Source organism: Gambusia affinis, linkage group LG21, assembly GCF_019740435.1.
Source record: "Gambusia affinis linkage group LG21, SWU_Gaff_1.0, whole genome shotgun sequence".
NCBI lineage: Eukaryota > Metazoa > Chordata > Actinopteri > Cyprinodontiformes > Poeciliidae > Gambusia > Gambusia affinis.
The window spans coordinates 21,906,302-21,916,017 of NC_057888.1; the positions used below are offsets into that span (position 1 = coordinate 21,906,302).

Genomic DNA, 9,716 nt, shown 5'->3' on the forward strand with positions numbered 1-9,716 from the left:
CATGTTAATGGTTAGATATTGTTGTCTGTATGAAGTTATAAAATCGCCTCATAAATGTCTTCAGGATGACCTATATGTGGAGGAAAACAGTCAACAGAACACCGGAGATGACAGAACATTACAATAACAATAACATATCAGGTTTGTTGTGTCTGGTGCCTGTCAAATCTTTGGATTTGACCTAAAAAAAAGACAAACACGGACAGTTCTCCATATTGCATAATTAACTCGATCAATCTAAAGAAAAAAAAAAAAAGTCAGATTCAGGTAGTGAAGTAGCCTTCTATGCTGTGAACCCAACCAGAGGAGATGGCAACAAATCACTGATAGAGATAGAGAGGAGCACCAGACCAGGGATAGACAACTGCAGTCCTCAAGGGTCAATGTTTTGCAGCTTTTAGATGTGTCTCTTGTTCAGCACACCTGAGTAAAATAATGAGGTCAAAACCAGGTCTCCAGAGAATTTGGTTGTACTGAGGAGATGATTTAGCTATTTGATTGAAGTGTGTTGAACCAGAGACACGTCTAAGAGTTGCAGTACTCTGGCCTTGTAGGACTAGGAATTCCCACCACTTCACTACACACTACAAACAAAATATGATGTACTGAAGTTTGGAAATAAATAATTGAATTTAAAATATAATTTGAAACAACATTTAAACGCACAATTTAAAGATTTTTTTTTTTTTTTAAGTTTGGGTGTGATGGAAGAAGTGGGATACATCTTGCACAACTCTCCAATTGACCTAACACTGATATTTTTGTAGAATAGTGATAAAAACCAAAGTATCCAGGAAAAACCCACACATCTCTACCTAAACTAGTAGACTATGTGTAGACTATAGGAGGAAAAAGAGTTCAAATCTCCAATTAAAGAATGAAACCAGAGCACACAGAGAAAATTCTTGAATCCCAAAGGAAGCTAATGAGCATTTTCTATACAAATCTTTGACTGAAAATGGATGTTTCAATAACAGGAGAAACCGGAGCACCCGGAGAAAATCCAAAATCATGCATTGACCTAAGGGATATTTTTTAGATTGCAGGAAGAAACTAAAGCACCTGAAGAATACCCACTAAAATTTAATTAGCCTAACCTAGAGGAGAAAACCCAACATTTCTACATTGATATATGGGACATTCTTCAGAATATGAGAAGAAACTGAAGCTCTAGAAGAAAACCCAACATACTAACATGTCATTTAACCCTTAATCCAATTCTCATCCTAAATTAGACTAGACTAAATACTAAAAAGTTATAACTCCAATGTCTGTGTACGTATGTTTATGAAAACCAAGGGTGACTGAGCAGTTCTTCCAGCGTGGGGCGCTCCTTTGGCTGTTCCTTCAGGCACTTGGTCATAAGATCCTGGCAGTCTGGAGGGTCAGAGGTCAAAGTGCAACAACAGTTAGAGTGGCAGACAGAGAACAGACTTATATATGCTGTGAAAAGATATAATACAAGTGTTTGTCTAACTCTTGGAAAGCTTCTTGTTGATCTTCAGCTTGTTTGTGAGGAAACTGATGGTTTTGAACATCTTGTTGTGGAGAATTTCAAACAGGAGCACTCCCAGCTGCCACACCGTTGTGGGTCCAGCAGTATATTTCTTGAGTCTGTAAAACTCTGGTGGGACGTGATCACGGGTACCTAAAGGATGCATGAGAAAAAGAGAGTCAAAAAGTTGAAGAAGGCTAAAAAGAAGTTCTGTTTTCACAGCAGAGACAGAAAAAAGAGGGATATCATACCACGGAGAAGTGCAAATTTCCTTCCGCGGTCAAAGCAGCTTAGACCGAAGTCTATGAGATAGGCTTGTGGGCCTTCTGAGCTGCTCTTAATCAGGACATTTTCCACTTTAATATCTCTATGGAAGATGTTTGCATTCTGAAGCTGAATCGTTGCTTCCACCAGCTGTTTTAAGATGATCTAAAAGAGAAAAATGATTTGAAGCTCAAAATTCTGCATAGTTCAATGTTGGACATTGGTAACTTGTAAATGTATTTCTAATAATATTGATTTTTTTTCACATTCTGTCACAGTAAAACCACATAAATTCATGTATTTCTTAGAGATATTATGTGATTAACATAAAGCATTGGAAAATTTCTAAGTGGAGAAAACATTGGACTCTACCTTGGCCTCCTCCTCATTTAAACAACCTTCATGCTCATCAAGATAGACAAAAAGGTCTTCTGAAGGCATGGGCCTCTCCATCACTAAAAGCAACTCTTCCTCCAGCTCATACCAGTCCAGGAGGGACACCATGGCCAACTGCCCTGATGAACTGGTACATAGATTCTTCAGCTTCAACATGATGGCCACCTCCAACGCGATCTTCCTGCCGTTCTCATCCTGAAACATCAAAGCAAACAGGAGATTTGTGTTTCCACAATGCACCTGGAATCCAGCAAAGTCTTAAAGTCAGTCTTAAATGCTGTTACTCACTTACCTTATGTTTGAGAAACACATTTTCTTTTGGGATGTGTTTGATAGCCACCTATAACATAGAAGCAAAGCATTGTTCAGCAATGGGAATATCATTAAAAGGAATGTTCAGACTTCCTTTGGTCAGTATGTATGGAGTTAACAGTAATACTGTAAGGTGCATTGCCACATAAATCATAGCCAAGTGATCTCATTGATCAATTTTGGTATCAAAGCTTCACAGTTTTACTTGAACAAAGAATTAAAAATAAATTGAGATAAAAATTGAGATAATATCACTTTTCATCTTATTAGATAATTGTTCAGCAACCTGCAGAACCCTGAGTGGCTCTTTAGCTCACTTAATACAGTGTTTCCCCTCCCTGGTCCTTAAGGGACATTGTCATGTCTCAGTACAGCTGATTTGAATGGATGACGTTTGCTAAAATGCAGTCATTTGAATCAAGTGGGTTAAGGTTGAAGCAGGGAAGCACAGTGTGCCTTGATATTACCCATCTACGCATTTACATTTAAAATCTCATTGGTTAATGAAGTAATTTCACTGATGTAGAGTTTTATCTTTCAGACATGGACATTTTCGGTTTGAGTCTTCATTAGCTACAATCAGCTGAAACAGAGAGTCAATCTGACTAGCTGTAAGACTTCCACGTTTATGAGGATTTTAACTCTTTTTATTTTACAGACTTTTACTCCTACTGACCGTTAGAAGAACTATTACTGATAACTTTGTAGTTATCAGTAACTTTGTAGTTATCAGTAATATCTTAAATATTCTAAAGACACCTACAGGCAATTTATCCTCCTGTCGATATCCGGCAAACACAGATCCAAAGCCTCCTTCTCCCAGTAAATGCAGCTCAGTATATTCTTTCTGGAATTTGGCTAAACACATGAACACATGTTTGAGTTTCACAAAGCATGAGAATAAATCCCTGTTCACTAATGTTACCTCAGATTTAATTGTAGAAGTTCTGATTTCTACTTTTTCTTTTTCAAAACTGTCAACTTAAATTCTGACCTCTTTGGGAAATCACTTGTTCTTTTTTTGTCTTCTTCTTCACTGGTGGTTCCTCAAAGTCATCCGCGGTCCTTTTCAGATTCCTCTTTTTTATATTTCCTGTAATGTTAAGTACTGGACTGATGTTGCTGGATCCTAACGTTTAGAATAATCAATAGAAACAACATGAGTGCTTCAGTCTTTAGATACCATAAAGCAAAAATGGCTGGACAGAAAAAAAAAAAGACTCATGTCCCTGCATTCCACTGCATTTGTCATGGTCTCATTAAATATCTCTCTCTATTTACACTGCAGTAAGTAGATTAACATAACTTTATATTATGCATTGTTTTTGGCTTTGTCTGTGCTGTATGTATTGTAGGCTTGTTGAATGTGCCACAGAAACCACACCCGACCAGGCCATCAAGCAAATAATTCTGAATATCGGTTTGGGCTTGGGCCATAAATCTAAACTCTAATTTGATTGGCGAGCTAAATATTTAGTTTGCCATATAACATAAAATAAATGTTTATGTTATATGGTAGTTTACTTGCTGATAACCACAAGTGGGATACCAAAATAAAATCCAGGTCTTGCAAACACCTTTTTAAACTCCTGCTGGTGAGACCAAATTGCTTCCTGTTACCTTTTTACTTTTCGTCTTTTCTTGTACAACAGTTTAGCTTAAAGCAAAGGATGAACCATTTTAAATGCAACACACACATTTGCCAAAGGAGCAACAATGGCTGCACCAGCATTTGACCACCAGCAGTTTAAATAGAGGTTAGTAAGACCCAGCTCTGATATTGATTCTTTAGTGAATTTACATATTACCGATTACGTTTTCATGAATATTTATGACCATTGTCATGAAGTGTCATTGGGTAAATAATGACACTTTTAATGCAAAGTTTACATTTTAATGGACTTTTAACGCATGTTTTAATGCAACATGTAGCGATCAGATTGCTATGCATCTGCTCTTTTCAAATGTGACCTATGTCAAGTGGACTTTATTTGCTTTGTCTGTGCTGTGCTTCGCAGGAAATGAATTTCTGTGAAGGCACTGGGTGCATTTTCATAGGTAATACCGAAACATTTCGGTATTCTCTTGCATCCAGCCTCTTTTACTATGGGGACAAGGGAATTTTACTATAGTAAAAGAGGCTGGATGCAAGGGAATACCGAAATGTTCCGATTTTTCAGATGGAAACCATGCTTTTGTATCAGTTTGTTCTGTCAATATAAAGTAGAGCAAAGCAGCCAACCTGAGCTGATGTCCATTGAGGAGGAAGTCTCTTTGGTTCCCTTCTTCTTCTTGGTTGGTGTTGAACATCCCTGGACTTTTTCTGTCATTTTCTTCTTGATGTGGTCCTGGCAGGTTGTGGAGGCTCCCGTCGTCACTGAGACCCTGATCCTTTTTCTGGGGGTCTTATCTTGAACTCTTTTCCTTTTCTTTGGTTCGCACTCCTGAACAGACTCGATAATTGATGGAGTCATCCAGCTGTTGTTGTCTAAAATGAGATATTGGAAATAATATGCAATGGTTTTGTCATATATTTAATATTTCTGAATCACCTCACAGATATTTGATCTACTACTTTATTACACAAACTATTCAATCTTTAACTGATTTTTACCAAGATGTGGGAGAAGCCAACAGATTCACACATTTCAATGTTCCCAACCAAATAATGAAGTCATGAGTAATGATAATACATTTTATTTAGTGGCCGAATGGTAAAAAATCAAAAAACCACCTAATTATGTATTATGAGCACAACTATAGGCTGACCTTCATTGATCAGTGTGTAAAATTTACTTATAAATCCAAACAAATCTATATTTCTCTAAAAACTGAAACATGAACTATTTCTTGATAGTTTTAAGTGAAACTCATTAACTCAGTTACCTCGTTGTCTGCTGAGGGCCAGTGTTTTTCCTTTCCTTTTATGTTCTTTGACCATCTTTGTTTTTTTTCTAGACTTCAGGGTCAATTACTTCAAATACAAGTGTTGGCAGTTTTGTCTCTCGTAGTTATGTCTCACTCTATCAGAGATTTCTGAGGAACTAAACTCGAATGGAATGTTGGGTTCTGACACCAACTAGTGTGACATCAAAAATAACATTCCAAAATTTTGTCATAAATGTCAGAATGTAGGTGATGTTGCTTTGCAGCCCTCTGACTTAACCCTAACCTCCAACCTTCAGAACACAGAAAAATCCCCACAATCAAATACAAACATTTTATTCAGTGTCAATTTTCCAGGAAAGAGTAGAGGAATGAATGCTAAATATTGGAGCAGCACAGGCATCACTTTATATTTGCAGCAAAAACATGTTAAAATTAAAAGAATTTCAGCTGGTATTTTTACAATTATGTAGAATCCAAAAAAAGATATTTTAGATTTGCCTGGCTTTCACAAAGAAAAACTGTTCCATACATTTTTCAGGTTTATTATTTTTGTGTAGATTAGATTTGTATTTTTCCTTTCCAGCAACAAGAACAGGATATAACTCACTCTTGGGTGCTTGTTGTTTTTCATAATTAATATGTGAATATGGCCCATTCCGCTCTTCGGGAACAGTCACAATTTGTTTGTGGTTCTGTTTACTATAGTATTTAATTAAACACAATAACATGGCTGATAATAAACTAATACTATGTGTTGCAACTTATATTTTCAATTTATAAGAAGGTTTTTCTTTGTTTGCAAATTTTAAATTAGTGTTTTTAAAAATATGTCTGTCCATGAATTGTAATCAAGGGTTCCCTGGGATTGTTCTAAAATTTGGATGCCCTGGGTTTACACAATGAACTAATAGAGAATAAGTTGACAGACATTATCCATCCATCCATCCATCCATTTTCTGTTCACCCTTGTCCCGTAGAGGGTTGCTGGTGCCTATCCCCAGCTACGCTCCGGGCGAGAGGCGGGGTACACCCTGGACAGGTCGCCAGTCTGTCGCAGGGCAACACAGAGACATACAGGACACACAACCATTCACACACACACTCACACCTAGGGAGAATTTAGAGAGACCAATTAACCTGACAGTCATGTTTTTGGACTGTGGGAGGAAGCTGGAGAACCCGGAGAGAAGACATTATACATTTATAGTTAATTATAAATGAAAACTATTGTTTAATCCTTGGTTAAATCAGTATCTTGAATACATTGTTCAACCATATTAATACTCTTTCACAGAAAGTTTCTTATTATTCACCAAAGCTATTATGGCATAGCCTCAGTAACTTAACATTTATTGTTACATTTTTTATTATTACATTCATTTTTTGTTATTCATCAGAACAGTCCAGTCTGAAGAGCAGTTTAAAACAACCAGTAAAGCCACCAGCACACATTACAGATTTATGCTGTAGTAAAGAATTTCCACCACAGACTAACAGGCTGGTGTCTGTTTTAAAGTGGTAAAGCCTGAAGATCATAAGGTTTCTCAGTCAGTGATGCTTCTCAGGTCGGATTCATGCATAAGAATGTTAACTGAAGTGATACTTAATGAAACACTACAATATGAGCTGAATTAATGTGCCAAATTCTGAATGAAGTTTTATTTTTTACATTTTAACCAAAAACACAATGTTGGTTAATATGCATCAAAATTGGGTTTTATAAGTTTCTCTTGTAGAACTCATTGGGTATTCACAGAGAATTCTGAAAAAAATCTTATAATAATAATAATAATAATAATAATAATAATAATAATAATAATAATAATAATAATAATAATAATAATAATAATAATACATTATATTTTACATCCACTACATCAAAATGACCAAAGTAAAATTTTTATAATGCTGTACACTGACATTTCTTCCAGAGAGCATTGCAATAGAGAAATTAATGCTTCAAAACAAAACAATGCATTCTAATACTGTTCACCTTGCAGCCTGAATTGATTTATTTATTTATTTATTTATTATTTTTTTGTGAAATCTGACTTTATTGCAGTGATCGTTCACACTTCCAAATATATGTGACTTGAATGTGATTTCCAGCGTGAACTGCAAATATCTAAAAGTGTCTCTCATGAGCAGTAGAGGGCACAATAACATCACACATAGAGAGCATGCGCAGTGTTTTCCCAACAGCCATAAAAGAAAGGAAGAAGAAGAAATGCTCAGTGTTTGAGGAAGTAAACATGGATGCGAATGGTGGAGTGTATCTTACGATTTTGAAGTTGTTATTCAACCGGTGCCAACATATTAACAACTTAATCCTCATTAATCCGCCATGGTTGTTGTCTTTCTTGCCAATTGCACGCATCAGGACTCAGATTAGTGACGCTAGTTGAGTATCAATGACGTTCAGGTCAGATGAGTGTGACCTGACCATTCAGACTCAGATCATAGTTGAAAAGTTCAGATACATATCGGAAATCCCAGTGGTCTGGGTTCCATTTGAAAAAATCCAACCTGTGTTCAGACTGTTGTGAAATGATGAGATACAGGTCGCATTAGGGGTAGAAAATTTGGAAGGGAGTCACTACAGGCTGCAGTGTGGACATAGCCTTTGATTCATCAACCAGCAGAATCACCAATTCTGCCATACTGGCCTGCAAGAAACTGTTAAGGATTTTTCTTTTTATCATCCCACCCACAAGTTTTCTGAAATACTGTAAGACATTTATTAATAAGGCGTCTACTTCTGTGCTTACTCTTTGGTTTTTACCTGATTTGTGCATGTGTGTGTGGGTGTGCGTGTGTGTGTGTATGTGTCTGTGAAAAAAAAAATAAAAGTTGTATCTGCTTGAGCTAAACCATGCTGTCATGGATTTTACTCTGTGCCTGGAGAAATGTAAAAGATTTGAAATGTTGAAAGAATTTGTAGACTCTGGATTCTGATCCCTCACCAGCCCCAAGCTCTTCTAGCTCCACAATCCAGCATTTGTGAAAGCTCTGGATCATCAATTTTCTCTCACTTTAGCTGGAAATGTGTTGATAAATAATTGAACCAAGAGAGAGGAATGAATAATATAGGACTCCAAATATTATAACATTCATGATGAGGTACAGTGGACCATGTGAGGGGAGAAGACATTTGCTGCACTCTGTGGTCTTTCTTACCGTCTTCACAGCATCTCATACTCACCATGAGATGCAGCTCATCTAGGGGGCCAAACATTAGTATTTTTCAGCCAGCCTGTTGTGCAGGGCCTCCATCTCCATCACTCTGAGTGTCTCTCCTCCAGCCACCACTGCAGGCTATGAACAGCCCCACCTCCTTTATACCACTTTCCAATTAAATCTCTTCCATTTGTCAAGTTGGAGATGCCACCTTTAAGTGAATTATGGTGGAAAATGGAGACTGATAAAAGGTGAGTGTTAGGGAGGGAGCCTCTTTGTGTCATGTGCAAACGTAAGACAATGTATACCCTCAGCCCTGAAAGCTCTGGAATTGATAGATGGATAAGGGAAGAAACAATACAGGGGACAGAGGGGGAAGAGAGGCAGAGTGATGCATGACCCCCAATTTTTCAAGGCTTTGTAATAAAAGGCTGCAGTGTGGTGTTCTTTGTCTCTGTCACATTAAAAGTAAATAAGACTAATGGCATGGTGTCAAAAACTCCACTGGGCTACGTTGTCCCCAAAGGGAAATCTGGAAGTGTGCTTCACTTGGTTGTGTTGCTGCACAAAGCATCCCGGTCTAACAGCACAGGTCCTTATAATGCATTCATATTCTTCACCATGTCCTCCACACAATGAGCAGTGAAGTTTGGGACATTTATGTTTCCAAAGAAATTGCCCGAACTGTGATGCAGCTCCGTCAGAGTAGATTTAGTGTTGCTAATTTATTCAGCGTAACCATGAGGGGAACATTGAAGCTTGGCATGAAATGTCTTCTTAATAATCATTCTAAATAAATCAAAAATCAAAGGAAGCGATATTTTTGTGTTGCTTAAATTAGTTGGAAAAGGGTCTACAGTGCATGTATTTAGAGTAAAGTATATTCCCATTGTTAAAGTTATAGGTAAAAGGGAGACACTTTCTAAGCCTGAGAACATCATTCCAACAGTGAAGTATTGGGTTAACACAGTGGTTCCCAAAGTGTTATGGATGAGTGAAAAAAAAAAAAAAAAAAAAAAACAGTTACACAAAAGTGTTTCACTGTAAAGATAATTTGTAGTGTATTTTGTTGCAACCTGAAGTGTGACATAAACTTCAGTGGAGTTTGAAAACAAAATAGGTGTATAGGTTTATGTGTCATTGAATGATGTATGTGCCCAGTTGACTTTTTTTCGTTTTTGGA

The 9,716-nt window shown here is 37.0% G+C and overlaps 1 protein-coding gene across 1 annotated transcript; it reads right to left on the bottom strand.

Moving 5' to 3' along the window:
- Positions 1–1,165: 1,165 nt before the first annotated feature.
- LOC122824215 (serine/threonine-protein kinase pim-1-like) lies at positions 1,166–5,481 on the bottom strand. Its single transcript, XM_044104557.1, has 9 exons — positions 5,354–5,481; positions 4,710–4,955; positions 3,462–3,596; positions 3,231–3,325; positions 2,448–2,495; positions 2,132–2,350; positions 1,747–1,924; positions 1,478–1,648; positions 1,166–1,377 (listed from the first exon to the last, which is right to left on the bottom strand). Exons 1-9 carry the CDS (start codon positions 5,406–5,408, stop codon positions 1,286–1,288), a joined length of 1,239 nt encoding a protein of 412 aa, XP_043960492.1. The 5' UTR covers positions 5,409–5,481; the 3' UTR covers positions 1,166–1,285.
- Between the last annotated feature and the right edge of the window lie 4,235 nt (positions 5,482–9,716).

What these genes read in the sequence shown, in the direction of transcription:
- LOC122824215 (XM_044104557.1), bottom strand. Translation starts at nt 5,408, where the DNA reads ATGGTCAAAGAACATAAAAGGAAAGGAAAAACACTGGCCCTCAGCAGA. An exon ending in GACAGGAGGATAAATTGCCT is followed by an intron (nt 2,496 to 3,230) that starts GTAGGTGTCTTT and finishes TCTATGTTATAG; the next exon opens with GTGGCTATCAAACACATCCC. An exon ending in TAAATGAGGAGGAGGCCAAG is followed by an intron (nt 1,925 to 2,131) that starts GTAGAGTCCAAT and finishes TTTCTCTTTTAG; the next exon opens with ATCATCTTAAAACAGCTGGT.